The sequence below is a fragment of the Chelonus insularis genome, unplaced genomic scaffold, assembly GCF_013357705.1.
Source record: "Chelonus insularis isolate UGA/USDA-ARS -01 unplaced genomic scaffold, ASM1335770v1 scaffold_303_pilon, whole genome shotgun sequence".
NCBI lineage: Eukaryota > Metazoa > Arthropoda > Insecta > Hymenoptera > Braconidae > Chelonus > Chelonus insularis.
The window spans coordinates 431,024-450,599 of NW_023276792.1; the positions used below are offsets into that span (position 1 = coordinate 431,024).

The following is a 19,576-nucleotide window of genomic DNA, read 5'->3' on the forward strand; positions in this document are numbered from 1 at the left end:
TACGCTCAATAACTTTCAAGTTGAAAGAATATTAAATAAAATTATTTTAATAGTTATAAAAAATATTAGAAGAAGATAATAGTGAAGATTGTTAAATTAAAAAAACAATTTTGTTATTTGAATAAATAAGAGTAACTAAATAAGTAAACTGTTAGGGACTATTTTCTCTCGAAGGGGCGGATTATGGCCGCCATTATAGATGTCAGCGGCAAGCAGTGACGGCATTTGCTTTGCGTCAGTCGGTTTTGTGCGCGGATGAGTGAATTAAAGATCGCCGGGATCGTTGGGCCATTCAAAACCATTAGAAATAGTGAATTAAACAAAGTTCAGGATTTCAGATAGTGTTTGCTTGTAAAAACTGATACTTGGAATTAATCATAGCGCACGTTTAAATACTGATAAAATGTCGCAGCTACTACCCATAAGGTTTCAGGAACATCTCCAGGTAAGTGACCTGCTTTATGCTTGAGTCATCTTCGATCATTTAAATAGAAAATATTTTACAACACAATTGAAATCCACAATAACTTTCATTATTAATTGAACCAAATTACGCATCGATTAATCAATTAGTATGTTCTCCATCTTCTTTGACGACTTTTCCACCTGTCGAGTGGCAATCATCATATTCCATGATGCATCCGGGGCGTCGAGTATTCGAAATGCTTTCGAATGACGTCGAGTTGACAGCTATACTTTACTCCAACTCCACTAAACGTGTATTTAACATTAATAAGATTTTATCCAATATATTTTGATGTGAATAAACTGACTCAGAGACTTGTATCGATTGAAGGTGTAACATCTTCAAGTTAAATCACATATGATTGCTAGTAATTGTCTTTTCTGTAGTAATACATAGAGTGTGGAGTACCGGGTAGCCACGTCTACTTGATTCGTACACACGCCCCTCACAACCGCCTACATTTTTTTAATATCGTTTGTTAGCAGTATTTTTATTTAATAATTTTTCTACATAATCTGTTATAATTTTTATTTACTTTTTTGTTTGTTAGACATTATTAAATACGATATTGATGACGTGACGCGAAATGTCTGTTTTTCAAAATCAATGATTGTCCCTTTTCTCTAGGATCCGACCTAAATTTTTCGAGGGTATAAACATTCAGTCAAACATTTAGGGTAGATAAAACAAATGAGTTTTATGGTTTACTACTTTGTTAATTAACACTAAAAAAAAAAAAATTTTTTTTTATTTACGTTTTAGGTTTTTAAATATATTTTTTTATGAAAATAAATTCATAAAAATGGCTGTCTAATAACAAGTTATAAACAGAACAATTATTGATCTAATAATTAACGTAATTTTTAAATTGTATATTTTTAACTTAATATTTTCCTTAAAAAAAACTTCAATGTAAATTCATAAAGTACTTGAATAATTTTTAATAAGAACTTTTAAGCTTGTTGATTATTTAAGACCAACGTGAATCTTCGTAGATATAAATTGAAACAATAAAAGTAAAGAATAGATTGAGATAGATAAAGAGATAAAAATTTTACCTCAGTAATTGTAGAATAATATATTTCAATTTTAAACTGATGTCTATTATGTGGGACAAGTATTGCGAAAGGATTTATGAATGCAGAAATATTGTAATTTAATTAAAGGAAGCACATTGAATTTAAATAAAAAAACAATACTTGCAATTATGAACTTAACAAAGCATCAGATATTTTTGTTGTATTAATAAATTACTTAATCAAAGTTACTTTCATCCTATTTGTTTGGTGTTTTCATTAAAAATTAAACTCGGGAAATGATAAAAATCATCAGTAAAAAGATTCAAAAAATCAATATTGCTGAATAAATTATAAATTATATAATTTATCATGCGCTTTAATAATTAAATAAAAGTATTAGAAATAAATGAATCAACACGATGATGAAATAGTTAATTGTGGTGGTTTAAAAAACAAAAAAATATAAAAGTAAAATGATTAAGACAAATATTAAACATTGTTTAAATTTTGTTATAGCTTACAGCTGTTGGAATCAACGCCAACAATGTCAGCTTTAATACCCTCACAATGGAGTCAGATAAATTTATCTGCGTCCGTGAAAAAGTTGGAGACACATCACAAGTGGTTATCGTTGATTTAAATGACACCGCTAATCCTATCAGAAGGCCCATTTCCGCAGATTCGGCTATCATGAATCCTGCTAGTAAAGTCATTGCGTTAAAAGGTATTTAATTTTTTTTATTCATCAATTCTAATTGTAAACCTCAGTATATAATTGTTATTGCTTTCTATTATTTTTTTTGGAGAATTATTATGAATGGAAGAAGCTAATAATTTACTTTTTTCATTTTTAGCTCAAAAAACTTTACAAATCTTCAATATTGAAATGAAATCAAAAATGAAAGCTCACACAATGACAGAAGATGTGGTATTCTGGAAATGGATTTCTCCAAATACTCTCGCTTTAGTGACAGAACAATCAGTATATCACTGGTCTATGGAAGGAGATTCAACTCCAACAAAAATATTTGATCGCCATGCATCACTAAATGGATGCCAGATTATTAATTATCGCACCGATCCTAAGCAAACTTGGCTGTTGCTTATAGGAATTTCTGCTCAACATAACCGAGTTGTTGGAGCGATGCATCTATACTCCGTAGAGCGTAAATGTTCTCAACCAATAGAAGGGCACGCGGCTTCCTTTGCTCAATTTAAAATGGAAGGTAATGCTGAACCTAGTAATTTGTTCTGTTTTGCCGTAAGAACTCTTCAAGGAGCAAAGCTTCATATAATTGAAGTAGGCCAACCCCCGGCTGGTAATGCTGCTTTTCCTAAAAAAGCAGTAGATGTTTTCTTCCCTGCGGAAGCCAGCAATGACTTTCCAGTAGCAATGCAAGTTAGTTCCAAATACGATGTAATTTATCTTATCACGAAGTATGGATATATTCACATGTATGACATTGAATCAGCAACTTGTATTTTTATGAATCGTATTTCTGGGGAAACTATTTTCGTTACTGCACCTCATGAAGCATCTGGAGGTATTATTGGTGTAAATCGTAAAGGACAAGTTCTTTCAGTTTCTGTAGAAGAAGAAAATATCATTCCATATATCAATGGAGTTTTGCAGAATCCAGAACTTGCTTTAAGAATGGCAGTAAGGAATAATTTATCTGGAGCTGAAGATTTGTTTGTTAGAAAGTTTAATATGCTCTTCCAAAATGGTCAGTATGCAGAAGCAGCTAAGGTAGCCGCTAATGCTCCAAAAGGCATTTTGAGAACACCAGCAACTATTCAACGTTTCCAACAGGTGCCTACAACTCAAGGTCAAACATCACCACTTCTTCAATATTTTGGAATTCTCCTTGATCAAGGCCAGCTAAATAAATATGAATCTTTAGAATTATGTCGACCTGTTTTACTACAAGGTCGAAAACAACTGTTGGAAAAATGGTTAAAAGAAGATAAGCTCGAATGCAGTGAAGAACTTGGTGATTTAGTCAAACAAGCTGATTTGACTCTTGCTCTAAGTGTTTACTTGAGAGCAAATGTTCCCAATAAAGTAATTCAGTGCTTTGCAGAGACTGGACAGTTTCAAAAAATTGTTCTTTACGCCAAAAAGGTGTCTTACACTCCAGATTACATATTTTTACTCCGAAACGTTATGAGAATCGATCCTGATCAAGGTGTGGCTTTTGCACAAATGTTAGTTCAAGATGACGAACCATTGGCTGACATTAATCAGATTGTTGATATCTTTATGGAACAGAATATGGTGCAACAATGTACAGCTTTCTTGTTAGATGCATTGAAAAATAACAGACCAAGTGAAGGAGCTCTTCAAACACGTGTTCTGGAAATGAATTTAATGTCTGCTCCTCAAGTTGCTGATGCTATTTTGGGAAATCAGATGTTCACTCACTATGACAGAGCCCATATCGCTCAACTTTGTGAAAAAGCTGGCTTATTACAACGTGCTTTAGAACATTACACCGATCTTTATGATATCAAACGTGCTGTTGTACATACTCATTTGCTCTCTGCTGATTGGCTGGTTGGATTTTTTGGAACTTTATCAGTTGAAGACTCTCTTGAATGTCTTAAAGCAATGCTTACTGCTAATATCAGACAAAATTTACAAATTTGCGTTCAAATTGCTACAAAGTATCATGAACAATTGACTACTAAAGCCCTTATTGATTTATTTGAAACCTTTAAGTCTTATGAAGGACTTTTCTATTTTCTCGGATCTATTGTTAACTTCAGTCAGGATCAAGAAGTTCATTTTAAATATATCCAGGCTGCATGTAAAATTGGACAAATCAAAGAAGTTGAACGAATTTGCCGTGAGAGCCATTGTTACAATGCTGAACGTGTTAAAAATTTTTTGAAGGAGGCCAAATTATCAGATCAATTGCCTCTGATAATTGTCTGCGATCGATTCGACTTTGTACATGACCTTGTTCTCTACCTCTACCGTAATAACTTGCAAAAATACATTGAAATTTACGTTCAAAAGGTAAGCTTTAATTTTTAAAATAATTCTCAAATACTTTATTTTTTACGAATAATGTAAATAAAAATAAAAAGAAAAATTCACTTCAACCACGAATAATTGAATCAAATAATTGAGAGTATTGTTTTCATTTTACAGGTAAATCCATCCCGCTTACCGGTTGTGATTGGAGGACTACTTGATGTTGACTGTTCTGAAGATATAATAAAAAATTTAATTTTAGTCGTTAGAGGGCAATTTTCTACAGATGAGCTCGTAGAAGAAGTAGAGAAACGTAATCGCCTTAAGCTTTTACTTCCCTGGTTAGAATCTCGTGTTCATGAAGGATGCATTGAACCAGCAACGCATAATGCTTTGGCTAAGATTTATATTGATAGTAATAACAATCCAGAAAGGTTCTTAAAAGAGAATCAATTTTACGATAGCCGTGTTGTTGGAAAATACTGTGAGAAAAGAGATCCACATTTAGCTTGCATTGCATACGAACGTGGTCAGTGTGACAGGGAATTAATTGCTGTTTGTAATGAAAATAGCTTATTTAAAAGTGAAGCGAGATATCTTGTGAGACGAAGAGATCCTGATTTATGGGCTGAAGTTCTTATGGAAAGCAATCCATACAAAAGACCATTGATCGATCAAGTAGTTCAAACTGCTTTGTCAGAAACTCAAGACCCAGAAGATATTTCTGTAACTGTAAAAGCCTTTATGACAGCTGATTTACCAAATGAGCTTATAGAGCTCTTGGAAAAAATTGTATTGGACAGCAGTGCCTTTAGTGATCATCGCAATCTACAAAATCTCTTGATCCTTACTGCTATCAAAGCTGATCGTACACGTGTCATGGAGTATATTAATCGTCTAGATAATTATGATGCTCCGGACATCGCCAATATTGCAATAAACAACGAATTATACGAAGAGGCCTTTGCAATCTTCAAAAAGTTTGATGTCAATACATCTGCTATTCAAGTCTTAATTGAACAAGTAAATAATCTAGATCGAGCATACGAATTTGCTGAAAGATGTAACGAACCAGCTGTATGGTCTCAGTTAGCTCGAGCTCAATTGCAACAAGGATTGGTTAAAGAAGCTATCGACAGTTTTATCAAAGCTGATGACCCATCAGCTTACATTGATGTAGTAGAAACTGCACATCGGACATCACATTGGGAAGATCTTGTTCGTTATCTCCAAATGGCAAGAAAGAAAGCTCGTGAATCCTTTATTGAAAGTGAGCTTATTTATGCTTATGCACGCACAAATAGACTCGCGGATCTTGAAGAGTTTATTTCTGGTCCAAATCATGCTGATATCCAGAAAATTGGTGACAGGTGCTTCGAAGATAAGATGTATGAAGCAGCTAAACTACTTTACAATAATGTTTCGAATTTCGCCAGATTGGCAATTACTCTAGTTCACTTGAAAGAGTTCCAAGGTGCTGTAGATTCAGCTCGCAAAGCAAATTCAACAAGAACATGGAAAGAAGTTTGCTTTGCATGTGTAGATAGTGGAGAATTCCGCTTAGCACAGATGTGTGGTCTTCATATTGTTGTTCATGCTGATGAACTTGAAGATCTGATAAACTATTATCAAGACCGTGGTCACTTCGAAGAATTGATTAATCTTTTGGAAGCTGCTCTAGGATTAGAACGTGCTCATATGGGAATGTTTACTGAATTAGCAATTTTATACAGCAAATACAAACCTCAAAGAATGCGAGAACACTTAGAATTGTTTTGGTCACGTGTAAACATCCCTAAAGTTTTACGTGCTGCAGAGTCAGCACATCTCTGGGCAGAATTGGTATTTTTGTATGATAAATATGAAGAATATGACAATGCAGTGCTTGCAATGATGCAACATCCAACAGAAGCATGGCGAGAAGGCCACTTTAAAGATGTAATAACTAAAGTAGCAAATGTTGAGTTGTACTATAAAGCGATTCAGTTTTATTTAGATTACAAACCATTATTGTTAAATGATATTTTGTTGGTGCTTTCCCCGAGAATGGATCATACACGAGCTGTAGGTCATTTTACAAGAACTGGACATTTGCAGTTAGTAAAACCTTATCTAAGATCTGTTCAAGCTCTGAATAATAAAGCTATCAATGAAGCTTTAAATGGTTTACTTATCGATGAAGAAGATTACCAAGGACTCAGAACTTCGATAGATGCTTTTGATAATTTCGACAATATTGCTCTAGCTCAACAGCTAGAGAAACATGAGCTTATCGAATTCAGAAGAATTGCAGCTTACTTGTATAAAGGAAATAACAGGTGGAAGCAGTCTGTAGAGTTGTGCAAGAAAGATAGATTATTCCGGTAAGTTTCGATAAAGAGTAAATTCTTTTTAAATTTATTCATAATAAAAATAAATATTTTTATGAATATCGTCAGTGAAGTTCTAACAGTGCGTAAGTCCAATGTATAAGCATATGACTTACGTGGTGTTAGAACTTCAGCGACGATATATTGATTTGAATATTTGCATTTATTTATATTATTTTTTTATAGTGATGCAATGGAGTACGCTGCAGAATCTAGAAATCCAGAGGTTGCAGAAGAATTATTAGAATGGTTCTTAGAACGAGGCTCGAAAGACTGCTTTGCGGCCTGTCTGTTTTACTGCTATGATCTTCTTCACCCTGATGTTATTCTCGAGCTTGCATGGAAACATCGTATTATTCACTTTGCTATGCCCTATCTTATCCAAGTCATGCGTGAATATATCACTAAAGTAAGTAGCGTTTAACTTGATTACATTTATTTTAGAAATTTAGTCATAAGAATAAATCACTTTATCTATCTACTCTGTTATTTTTATTTTCTTATATTGTTTATTTTATTATTTATTTATTCGTTTCTTATTTGAAATTGTATTAGTGACAGTTGTTAATTGAATTGTTTTTTTGATAGGTTGATAAATTAGAAGAAGCTGAAAGTAGGCGTGTAGAAGAAACTGATCATCAAGAACACAAACCAATGATAATGCGTAAGTGAAAAATATTATTTATTGAAGAAATTTCCTTTGCAGTAATTAATTTATTGATAATTTATAATCAATGCTTTCTTTATTATTATTTCAGCTGAGCCTCAACTCATGTTAACAGCAGGTCCAGGAATGATAGCACCTGGATATGCACCTCAAGCAGTTTATGGAACTCCTGCTCCAGGTGTATACGCACCACCAACAGCAGCTTATCAAGGTTACGGTATGTGAAACAAATTTAACGAAACGTATCATGAACCTAATCAACAATATTCACATTTACTGCGATTGAGCTAAAATAAGAACATGCGCCATTAGCTCTTAGATTTAATTAAATGCTGGATTTTGAAATATAAATACAGCAAAAAATCATTCAATATACATATAATTGTTTCATTGATCATAAACTTGAAAAAAATGAGGATAAATACTGTGTGAACGTTTAAATCGTTTTTGATGGTGATTTAAATATTAAAATGAAAAAATACTATTACCTTCACAGTAGAACTATTTGTCATGAACATTTTTTCGAAATTCAAATACCGATAAAAGTTGCTATCAGTTATGTATTGATGTTTTAATTTGAAAATATTATCCAATAATTTGAATATTTTAATCATCAATTCTATGTACACTAAATATTGTTAAAGAAAATAAATATAACTAATTAAAGTTATACTTTTTCCAGTACAAAGATTATAAAAGGAACATTATAGAAATTCTGTCTTACTTCGTTGAATTTAAGTTCAATAAATTAATCAAATGGTTAAATAATTATTAATTACCGATTTTTGACGATTAAAAAAAATCATGTAGTTTTATCGGCTGCTCTAAGAATTTCTTTTTGTTGATATGTGTATATTTATCGATGAACTACATTGGAAAAGATCGTAGCCTTGTTTATCATAGGCTTTTTATGGTTTATTTTATTATTTAGATATTAATAATAATATTTCTATTACTATTACTCGTAGTTGTTTGTATTTTTTTATGTTTCCTTTCGTGATTCATAGGAATCTTCACTTTAATAAATTTGTTGTTTCAATTTTATTATTGTAATAATATAAAAATCAATTAAATAAAAAAATAAGTGTAGTATTATTGTTTGAATTATATCAGGTTTTAAATTTTTGCATTAAGATCGTAAAAAAAAATATTTAAAAATAGTAAGAAACTTTTCTTATTATGCATAATTTAACTAGAATATTATTACTATTATCAATTACGATTCAAATAGATCAATAATTTTATCACCTCTATTTTTTTTTTTATTATAATTATTTTTTTCACATACTTTATTTTAAATATCATAATGCAAAGCGTTAGTTAATATTCAAAGACAAATACTCAATTGGCAATGGCTTAAAGAATAATATCAATCTAAGAATCAATCATTCATAATAAAAATAGTAAATGAACATGAATTGTGTAAAAAAAAGATAAACAATAGTTTGGAAATATAATCTAATATAATGTGAAAGAAAATTGATAACATTCCGCAATAATAATCTTTCAATTTTGTGAACGTAAATTCACACTTGAAAAATATAAAATTGTTAAATGTTCATTATTAGTCATCTTGAAAAGAAAAATCCCCATTACTCTTTTAAATTTATTTTTTCTTTCAACAGATTAATCTTTTCAATTTCAATCATTATTGCCATGATAACGAATTCGGATGTATTAAAGGATCATTTGAAGGAAAAAAAATCAATTATTAATTATAAATAATGCGAAATGAAATTATAAATAGATCTTATAATAAAGAACTATATATTATAATAATGGTAATTAATGTAACATGTAAGTAGTAAATATATATAATATTAATTATTAATTAAATAAATGAGTAATGTGAGGAATGGAGAAAATAATAAAAAAATAAATAAATAAAAGTTAATAATTAATTATACTGGGTTATTGATAAATTCTTCGATACTTTAAGCAAAATTTTTCAATTACGTATATTTTTTGAAATATACGTTGTAAATTAGTACTACTAATCTACAACTTTAGGAACTTTCACCTTAAATCCCAAGAAGATACAAAATAGTGTCGAAAAATTTTTTGAACAACCCAATAGTTATGATGAACAATAGAATTCGACTATGATATCAATAAATTATTGATAGAATTCGATTTCGTATGTTCGTTTGTTCTATGAAATAAATGTAAATTAATGTGCCGACTTGCGATTCCTAGCTCGAAATAAATGAATGCCTATTCAATGCATCTTCTTTTTTATTACTTTATAATTAAATATTTAAAAATAATTGTTAACAACTAATAATTTTGATTTAACATTTTATTAACATACGACTACAATTGTGGTATATGAACTGCTTTAAATTTCTTAACACATCTTTCTGCAGGTCTAATACAAAATTCTTTTCCAAATAATGTTAATTTTACTCCAACCAGAAAAATATCTACAACAACGGCCATTTTTGGAATTGCTGAAAAATTTAATTAGAAATTTTAATACAATATTTTTTTTATTAAACAGTATTAATTATTAAATTATCCAAACGATAAATGTTTTAAATGAAAAAAAAACTTACTTCGAACAGTGTTATCTTCTCCAATAACTCGAAATGCATTTTTTGTTTCTTGAATTAATATCCCTCTAATCCCTATCAAGCTTGGACATTTTGATTTAACAACAGCCATGTCTGCACCATGCAGATCAGCTCTCATTAATTTTAAATTCATCGTCTCCCACTGTGGATCAGTAGGACTTACAGGTAATTTACAAAAATCATCAATTTCTAATGTTTTTAGAACATATTGCAACCATAATTTTTTTAAAGGAAGAAAATCTGCATATTTTAATTTAGTATTTAAACCAATGGTTTTAATTCCAATACGTTTTCGTTGACGAGAACTCAAAAAAGTCTTTTTTTTTGGCTTAACTTTTTGCATGTGAGATTTAACTTTATCAAGTATATAAGTCTGTAAGTAATTTTTTGTAAAGTATTAAATTTGATATGCCAATTAGAACAAAGTTTATAGTTTACTTGAAAATATTAATACATACCGTATCAATATCTCCAACAATATCTTTAGTATCAGTATTTGGTAAATATGTTTTTAAAAAATCCAAAATATCATGTTCTCTACTCTTAAATGTACAAGCATTTTGAGTAATCTCAAAAGGTAGAGGTTTAAACAGCGATTCTGTATATAAAACATCACATTAGTAGCTACATACAAGTAATAATATATTAAACAAAGATTATAATTTATTTATCGATATTAATTTTATATTTGACGTGGCACCCCATCAAATAATTCAAATCTATATTAAAAAAAAATATATCGATGCTTACCATTAGAAGTGTCCATTCTTTAGTTTGAATTACTGAGAGTTGTAACCCAGAGTTTAGTATGCAAATTGAATAATTTAAAAATTGTTTACACACATTAAACGCTACTCGGTGTATACCTTGATCGACTCAGTTCAAAGAACAAAAGTAAATCTTATAAAAATATTCATTATTATTATTCTAATGAATTTGGAGTTTTACCTATGCTGCAGGTAAAAAGATAAAAATAAATAATTATTTATTTCTTAATAAATAAACTATCTAAGTCTAAACCTCCTGCACATCAATATAACCTTGTTTCACATATCTCAACTTCAAAGATCATAAAAAATATTCTTCATGTTCAAGATGGCAGCACCTCTCAAGTTGACTTTACGCGGGACGTTTAAATGTAGTAAATTTTTACTCCAAAGTATATATGCGATTGACATAAGTACACTCGAATGTATTAATAGTAATTATTCAATTGTTTTATATTTTTATTACAAATAATTTATGACCACATTAAATTAAATTCTAAAAAATAATGAATATAACAGTTCATAAAATTCTTGATTTTACAATTGGAAATATTTTTGGAAAAGATATAACTTGTCGTGAGCCGGTACATCCGTGTGACTTATATCAACCTGGAACTTTGGTAGAAATCGGTAGAACTGGAATAAGAGTATGGATGTGATTTATTTATTTTGAAAAATCATTTTTCACATTATATAAGTATTAGAGAAAAATGAAAAACTTCTCTTACAATTATATTATTTAATATTTTGTATAAATAAAGAATATTAGTAGTTATATTTAAATTGTTAATGATAGCAGTGTCACCAACTTTAGTCATTGCCAACTGTAAAATGTCAGTAGATGAGCGAAAATTATTTGCTCGATTTGTTCATATTTTTGTGCTACTTTTCTTGACAGGCATAAAATTATCATTTTTAAATAAAAAATATAATGTTATTCTATCTAAGTTTAACTATATTACATAAATTTAATTAATTTTCTAATAAAATTTCTTATTGTTATTGATAATTAAATAAAATAATAATGCAGAGATTAGAGGTAAGGTTATTAAAATTGTGGAAAAATGATTAGATAATTATATTTATATGTTATCATCGCACATGTATTGTTAAAATTTATATTAAAAAACTTATTTATCATAATAATATTTTGTTATAAGTTCTTTAAGAAATTTATACTCCCTGGTGGACTTTGTGGTGCTGTACCTGCCATCAAACCTGATCCACCGTGTCCTAGTACACCAGTAGAGTGCAAAAATGAAGTTAAATTAATACGACCATCAGAACTACCTCTTTATGTTCACGAAGAACTTAAACCATCTAAACCTGAAGAGACTACACGGTAAAATCACAAGTAATTCAACAAAAATTCTTTATTATTTTCATGATTTAATTCATTTCTTGTTTATTTTCAAATAGATCATATGTTTAGTAGAGAGAGAGAGAGAGTAACATATTATTTAATATTTTTTAGTCAAGAAAATGGTCCTCGTGAATTTTTAGAACTTGGTTTTGGAACAGTCAGGAAAAATATTCAAAGTGTTATAAAAGAATACAGTCATGTTAAAGATACTATTAATAATACTATCGACACCGGTTTTGCACATTCACAAGGTAAAGCTAGTTAAAAATTGTACATAATGTCATTCTGACTCATTTTGCAATGATGTGATTGACTAAGAAAAAATTTTTGATTCTGTTCTTAGTAACTTTGGATTATTTAAGAGAAGAAAGCAACGTTTTACCTAGAGTAGGTGCTGTTGCAATTGGTGGTCTCACTGGATTAATTTTCAGTCTTCGAGGAGGAAAATTCAAAAGACTTTTATACACAACAACCGGAGCAACTGCCATAGCAGCTGTTTGTTATCCGAAAGAAGCTCAAGAATCTATTCATGCATCAAAGCATTACATCAACATTGGTTACAACTTCATATATGGTGGTAAATAATTAATTACAGCTAAAAAAAAGTTTTTCATTCAAGAACTTTAAATATACTTGAAATTTAATTCTTTTTTTTCCAAATCATTTCAGTAAAACCCGGTGATGCTAATCAGAAAGAAATAAGCTGGCCTGAATTTCCTACATTTAAAGTACCAACGTCGTTCTCTGAATTAATGAATTTGGTAACAGAAAGTGGTTCAAGTTTAGTAACTGCAGTAATGTCATTAATTAATGACTCCTCTAATACTATAAAAGATAAAGAGGTAAAAAATATTCGACAATTATTCATTTTTATACACTATTCTTTTATAAAATCTCTTTGAGACATTTTTTCACTAATTTTTTTTTTTTTAAGAAGATTATTTTTGTTTCCTTTTATATATTTTTACATTCCTAAACTGTAAAAACTTCAATTAATAATTACTTTTATTGTAGAAATCGTACTTCTATTGACTACTGAATAATATTTTATTTTCAGCAAACTCCAAAATCAACTAGTTCAGAAAAGAAATAAATAAATTTCTGATTTACACAACAAAAGGGATGTTTTAGATTATTTGAAATCAAATTTCTGTTATCAATTGTAGATAAATAATATTGAAATAAAAAAATCCAGTTCATACGATGGCTCTGTAATAACTATTTGAGGTTATACCTATATATATATGTATATACAAACATCAAGTTGTTATTGTGGTGAAACTATTTTCTTATAATTTTCAAAGTAAATACTAGTTTAAAAATTATACAATTTACATTAAATCTTCATTGCTGTAATATTTTTATTATTGAATTAAAATTATTTTTTCATCTCGTTTTGTCTTAAAACGATGTCAGTTTTAAATTGTAATTGAAGTTAACCTGTTAGAAGTGTTATTCAATCGAATAAAAATGAGTGGAATTAGATTTGGTGTAAATTCGATAATTCAGCGCACTTTATTATCTAAATATTTTGGATGGAGTAAATTAAAAGAATCTAAAACTATGTGTGGTGCAAATTTTTCTTCAATTTCATTAGATAAGGATCGAATTTTGAAAAACGAAGAACAATCCATCCATTCATTGTCCGATGGAAATACGAAACAAAAACGTTCTTTGCCTGAAGGACCTAATTTGACAGACTTTTTAATGGCTAATATGACAGATCTTCCAGAACAGAAAATTGAAGAACATCCATATGTAAAAGATTCATGTGGTTCACTTCCACAAAAAGTTTATTTTGATGTAAATGGATGCCAAATGAATGTTAATGATACTGAGATTATTTGGTCAATATTAAAAAGTGCCGGATATCTCAGAACAACTGACATTGATGATGCTAATATAATCTTAGTAGTGACATGTGCCATAAGAGAAAGTGCAGAAGAAAAAATATGGACAAAATTATCTCATTTAAAAAAAATTAATCAAACACGAAAATGGCTAGGGACTAAGAAACCAATCAAAGTTGGTTTACTAGGATGTATGGCTGAAAGATTAAAAAATAAAGTTCACGAAAAAGCTAAAAATGTTGATGTAATTGCTGGACCTGATAGTTATCGTGATTTACCAAGATTGCTATCTATAACGGAAAATCGGGAAGCGGCCATCAATGTTGCTTTGTCTTTTGATGAAACGTATGCTGATGTAACACCTGTTCGATTAAATCCTGATTCAGTTTCAGCTTTTGTATCAATTATGAGAGGGTGTGATAACATGTGTACTTATTGTATTGTTCCCTTTGTAAGAGGAAGAGAACGATCAAGACCAGTTTCTAGCATTTTGGAAGAAGTTAGACATTTATCGGATCAAGGGATAAAAGAAATCACTCTTTTAGGGCAAAATGTCAATAGTTATCGAGATTTATCGGAAACAAAGTTTTTTGCAGAAACTAAAAATGAAACTAATTTAGCTAAAGGCTTCAAAACTGTTTATAAAAAAAAATTAGGTGGTTTAAGATTTAGTGATTTATTAGATAAAGTATCTTTAATAAATCCTGAAATAAGAATTAGGTAAATAACAATAAAGATTGATTATTTATTTGCGTTATTTAATATTTTTAAATGAAAAAAATACATAATTAAATATTAAATAGCATAATTAATTTTTTCTTGCAGGTTTACATCGCCACATCCAAAAGATTTTCCAGATGAAGTATTAAGTTTAATAGCATCAAGATCAAACATTTGTAAACAAATTCATTTGCCAGCTCAAAGTGGCAATTCCAACGTATTAGAACGAATGAGACGTGGATATACTCGTGAAGCTTACTTAGAGCTTGTTGAGCACATAAGAAATATAATACCAGACATTAAATTATCTTCGGATTTTATTGCAGGCTTTTGTGGAGAAACAGATGATGAATTTGAAGATACTATATCTTTAATGGAAGCTGTACAATATCATATGGCTTATTTGTTTAAATATAGTATGAGAGAGGTATTTAAGATATTATCATCTATTCATTTAGTATAATTAATATCTTCTTATAATAATAATTAAAATAATTAACTTTTCTAGAAAACTACAGCACATAGACGCTACGTCGATGATATTCCTACTGAAGTTAAATTACAGAGAGTGCAAAGAATGACTGATTTATTTCGAAGTCAAGCAGAAAGATTAAACAGTTTAGAAGTTGGTAGCCAACAACTTGTTTTAATCGAGGGTGTCAGTCGAAGATCAAAATCAGTTCTTCAAGGTCGGACGGATGGAAATATAAGAGTTCTTATTCCAAATCCAGAAACTTCTACCAATATTTCAAATAAGATATTGAACAAAATAAATCCAGGAGATTACGTAGTTACCCAAATTTGTGAATCCAATTCTCATTCATTAACAGGTATTCCTCTTCATCATTCATCAATTGTAGAATTTTCAAATGTACATTTAAATAGTAAAGTGTAGATATGTAAATAATAAAATACTAGTTATTCAATTTAATGTATATATTTTATTAATTGTATTAATAAAAAATAAATAACTGACTTATTTTTATGTATGGCAACAACTCATACATTTTAGGTTGTATTGCAACGATGTAGTAAATATGTTAGAACCAGATGCTTTTGATTGTCTTCATTTATTTATTTAATATATCATTTATCAAACAAGACTTGCAGTGCCGATGTTTATGACAACATTATCAGCACTTCGTTCGTAAACTGTTAAATCATGGCCTCGAGGTTGCTCTAACAATGCAGCTAATTGTTCTCGACTAGGAAAATTTCCACGAGATTGTAGAATCACATCACAATCTAATTGACCTGAAATTACAGAAAATTTTATAGTACTTATCCATTTTTCAACCATTTTTTATTACTTTTTTTACCTGACAATAAGGGCGAAGCTCCTTTGCTAGATCCGTACATTCGAGTGCTATATCCGGAGTCATTATGTGCATCATGCAAAGGTGGAGTAGGACTATAAACTCCATTACGTGAACGGTACGGCATTTTTGCAATTGAATCATAATTTGTATCTTCAGGAATTCCAATGTGCTTTAAAGCATTTGCATTGATTTTTTTTGTAGTATCTGCATCTTCTTCGACTTCACTGCTCTCACTTTCATTATCTGAAATTATACACATCAAAGTTTCTCAAAAATATAAAAGATCAAATAGATTTTGTTCAAATTTATTAAAAGTAATGGTAATTATTACTTTTATTAAATCAGAATTTTTACTTTGTCGATATATTATTTAAAAAATTAATTTTTACCTTGTCGTTCAGCATGCCAACCATTAGATTGCCCTTGCGTTTGTAATCGATTCTGCAAGCAAGAACTATTATCAGGACTAGTAGGTTCACTACTCACTGAACGTGGTCCCCTCCAGCCATTATGCATTCCAGGGACTTGTTGAAACCGTTTTATCATCTCATGAACACTTCTCCGACTTGGAGATACTTCCCAAGAATTTGTAGCATCTTTACTAGACTTCTTACTGCCATCACGATCATCGCATTCTACTTCATTCACTGCTTTGTGCTGATTTATCTGTTTCAAACTAATTGGAGATGCAGTAGCTTTTAATTTTTTATCTCTTCCCATTACGCCATCAAAAGTTTCATTCAATCTAGGAGAATCGATAACTTTTAACTTTATTTTTGCACTACTGTTGTCGACTGGCAGATCTTTAAGTGATTTACTAAGTCGAGGAATAGCGGGAATGTCCAAGTTATCCAGACTACCTCGATGTCCGGATGTTTCTCCAGGGATTTCAAAACTTCGATCGTTTGGTCGATCATCTAAGAGATCCTCGAGAGATCTGGCTCTTGTTGGAGCTTGGTCCTCAACTAAATGCGATCTAGAAGGACGTTCTGAATGCCTTCCTTGACCTCCTCGATTTAACCAACGTTTCATTTGAGCATGTTTTTCTTCACACCTTGATCTTTCTGCTGCAACACATCTGGTTAACTCAGATATTTGTCCTCGTGTTCTTCGTTCAAGATTTGCAACTTTAAGATCTAATCTTTCATGGGCTTGCTCAATATGAGCTTCAAGTTCTGCTTTATCTCTTTTTAATTTGGCTTCCATATGTCGGAAAAACGGAGCACAATAGCAAGTGTATCCAACACCTACTGGACCTTTTCTTATATTTCCTGCTAGATCTAGATAATACTGTTCACCACGTCCCAATGGATCAGGTGGAAGAGAGTCTAGTTTTGGGGAAGGAAAAGATTCAGGATCTGGATAATAATGACATCCATATGGTGACCATTGTCTACCGCCTATTCCTTTTTCAAAATGAACTTTATGCTCTTTGCCATTCTTCTGCTTCTTCTTGTCTTTCTTTAAACCTTCCTCTCTACTTCCACTTGTTCCACTACTAGTTTTTTCACGTTTCTTACCAGTTTTGCTGTTAGACTCGGGTGTTATCAAGGCATCCACTTGATCATCACGATTTTTAGATCGTGATCGACTTTTACAACGTGATTTATTTATGATTTCTAGGATTTCAGAGAGATTCTTACGCCGTGCTATATCTTTCGCTGTTTCTCCTTGTTTATTGCGAAGACTTCGATCACATCCGGCTTCTAATAAAATTCGGGTCAGCTTCCTTCGACCCATTGCTGATGCAATGTGTAATGCAGTATCTCCATTCTGTTAAATATAATTTAACAATTATGAAAGTTAATTTACTTTATGATATTAATTAATTAGATTAAAAAATCCAATATTTATCTGACTTTTGATTACTTGAAATTTCGCACTATTCTCTCAATTATAATATGTAATTATGAAATGTAAAATAATGAGTTTAAAATTAGTTGTTACTTTATTTTGATCTGAAACTCGGCACAAAGCGGATATGAGAATTCTTGTAACTCCTGCATGACCATATCTGGCGGAAGTATGAAGAGGAGTGTCGCCACACTGTAAAATGAATTATAAGTGTATAAACAACATATTTTTACATAAATTGAATGTATTTAATCAGTTATCTGAGCATTATAATTATTTTTCTTTTAAGTTTACTAACATTATTTTGAAGGTCAGGATTACAGCCGGCAAGAAGTAGCTCTCGGCAACTTTGATTATGGCCATTTTGACATGCTAAATGCAGCGGTGCAAATCCGGAAAAATTCCTTGCGTGCAAAGGACCACGATGTGTCCCGAGGGCTTTCGCTAATGCCGCCACAGTTCTGCTGAATCCTCGCCAACAGGCTTCGTGAAGAGCCGAGTTTCCATGCTGTAAAAAATAATAATGATCTTGATATCAATATAGATTTTATTTGTGATGAAAATATATATGATTATAAGTCAAAATAAAATTATCAACCATTCAAATTTTTGCGCAATTTGCCGTAATAAATTTTAATAAAAATAATAAATTAAAGATTGATGAGTATACGTATGGCAGTAAATGTCTATTTTTTATATTGGCCTGAAGCAAAATGACGTTAACTACTTGAAGAGCACGCAATGATAATGTATACAACGGCAGCTTGCAACATTACACATTAACAGTAGAAACATTCATGAAAATAGATTTTTTTTACAAATCAAATGGTTATACACGAAGTGGTAGTGTAGTGTGATTTAAACCAGCATTGAAATAGCCTGGTGGATGAAGGAAAAAATGGAAATGATATTTTTCTTTGAGTCCAAGAAACCACAAACGCAGTAGGAGACCACGCCTACATGCAGTCAGTCTGCGGTCAGACAATTCCTCAAGTTGCTCTTTTTTTTAACCTCTTCACAGGTGAATAAATGTACATACGAAGAATATAAATGTCTACCTTAATGTTAAACGTCAAACAATCATTATGAAAATTTGAAAAAGAAAAATTGGTCACTTTACTATATGAACACGTTGTAAAGTTTCGAAAAATAAATGAGCTATCGACAAATGTGAACCTTCTTCATGAATGTTATCTTCAATTGAACATTCTTTTATGTAATTAAAGCTATATATGTTTTATAGAACATATAAATTGTCCAGTGAATTTGTAAAATATCTGACTTGCAGCAATTCAAGTTTTAATGTCAACTGATAGATATTTATTAAACATGTATAAAACAATAAAATAATATACAAATAAAAAGTTGTAGCATCAAGTGAATATATAGACGAGTAAAGGTAAAATACAACACGCACCGGGAGTCACAAGTTTTCTAAGCTTCTGACTATCCATCATCGCCGTGAGCATCATTAATTTCATCGTAGCCACGCACTCGAGTAGTTCACGCTGGACCACAAGAAGATACGACGGGAACACACGGTAAGTTACACTCTAGTATAATAACGAGTTTATCAAACTTTAATCGTTGAAGAATTTGATCTTTTATATGGTATTTTTAATACTGGTT

General features: G+C 30.5%; 5 protein-coding genes across 7 annotated transcripts in view; 3 read left to right on the top strand and 2 right to left on the bottom strand.

Annotated features, from left to right (window-relative positions):
• Positions 1–114: 114 nt before the first annotated feature.
• Chc (clathrin heavy chain) lies at positions 115–9,292 on the top strand. 2 transcript variants are annotated; one of them, XM_035094118.1, is made up of 8 exons: positions 115–445; positions 2,002–2,209; positions 2,340–4,507; positions 4,643–6,828; positions 7,021–7,243; positions 7,423–7,498; positions 7,593–7,718; positions 9,127–9,292. In XM_035094118.1, exons 1-8 carry the CDS (start codon positions 404–406, stop codon positions 9,129–9,131), a joined length of 5,034 nt encoding a protein of 1,677 aa, XP_034950009.1. In that variant the 5' UTR covers positions 115–403; the 3' UTR covers positions 9,132–9,292. The 2 variants fall into 2 exon arrangements, with proteins under 2 accessions (XP_034950009.1, XP_034950007.1); XM_035094116.1 differs by lacking the exon at positions 9,127–9,292 and having other exon boundaries at positions 7,593–8,462.
• Positions 9,293–9,782: 490 nt separating this feature from the next.
• Pop4 (ribonuclease P/MRP subunit POP4) lies at positions 9,783–11,134 on the bottom strand. The gene is made up of 4 exons (XM_035093947.1): positions 10,825–11,134; positions 10,533–10,672; positions 10,057–10,447; positions 9,783–9,951 (listed from the first exon to the last, which is right to left on the bottom strand). Exons 1-4 carry the CDS (start codon positions 10,838–10,840, stop codon positions 9,815–9,817), a joined length of 684 nt encoding a protein of 227 aa, XP_034949838.1. The 5' UTR covers positions 10,841–11,134; the 3' UTR covers positions 9,783–9,814.
• A 194-nt stretch (positions 11,135–11,328) lies between these two features.
• Positions 11,329–13,408, top strand: Mic26-27 (MICOS subunit 26/27). 2 transcript variants are annotated; one of them, XM_035093945.1, is made up of 6 exons: positions 11,329–11,488; positions 12,002–12,183; positions 12,316–12,455; positions 12,548–12,781; positions 12,874–13,046; positions 13,262–13,408. In XM_035093945.1, exons 1-6 carry the CDS (start codon positions 11,348–11,350, stop codon positions 13,295–13,297), a joined length of 906 nt encoding a protein of 301 aa, XP_034949836.1. In that variant the 5' UTR covers positions 11,329–11,347; the 3' UTR covers positions 13,298–13,408. The 2 variants fall into 2 exon arrangements, with proteins under 2 accessions (XP_034949836.1, XP_034949837.1); XM_035093946.1 differs by lacking the exon at positions 11,329–11,488 and adding an exon at positions 11,671–11,880.
• A 52-nt stretch (positions 13,409–13,460) lies between these two features.
• On the top strand, positions 13,461–15,794 carry LOC118073444 (mitochondrial tRNA methylthiotransferase CDK5RAP1). The gene is made up of 3 exons (XM_035093944.1): positions 13,461–14,774; positions 14,880–15,201; positions 15,283–15,794. Exons 1-3 carry the CDS (start codon positions 13,675–13,677, stop codon positions 15,667–15,669), a joined length of 1,809 nt encoding a protein of 602 aa, XP_034949835.1. The 5' UTR covers positions 13,461–13,674; the 3' UTR covers positions 15,670–15,794.
• The window catches only part of dgo (ankyrin repeat domain containing protein 6 diego), a 52,847-nt gene continuing 48,966 nt past the window's right edge, over positions 15,696–19,576 (bottom strand). Inside the window, exons 5-9 of the mRNA XM_035093943.1 lie at positions 18,246–18,455; positions 18,041–18,139; positions 16,483–17,866; positions 16,094–16,336; positions 15,696–16,028 (exon numbers count right to left, since the gene is read on the bottom strand). Of these exons, the coding sequence (XP_034949834.1) occupies positions 15,868–16,028; positions 16,094–16,336; positions 16,483–17,866; positions 18,041–18,139; positions 18,246–18,455 (2,097 nt within the window). The 3' untranslated portion in view covers positions 15,696–15,867. The remainder of the gene's footprint in view (positions 16,029–16,093; positions 16,337–16,482; positions 17,867–18,040; positions 18,140–18,245; positions 18,456–19,576) is intronic.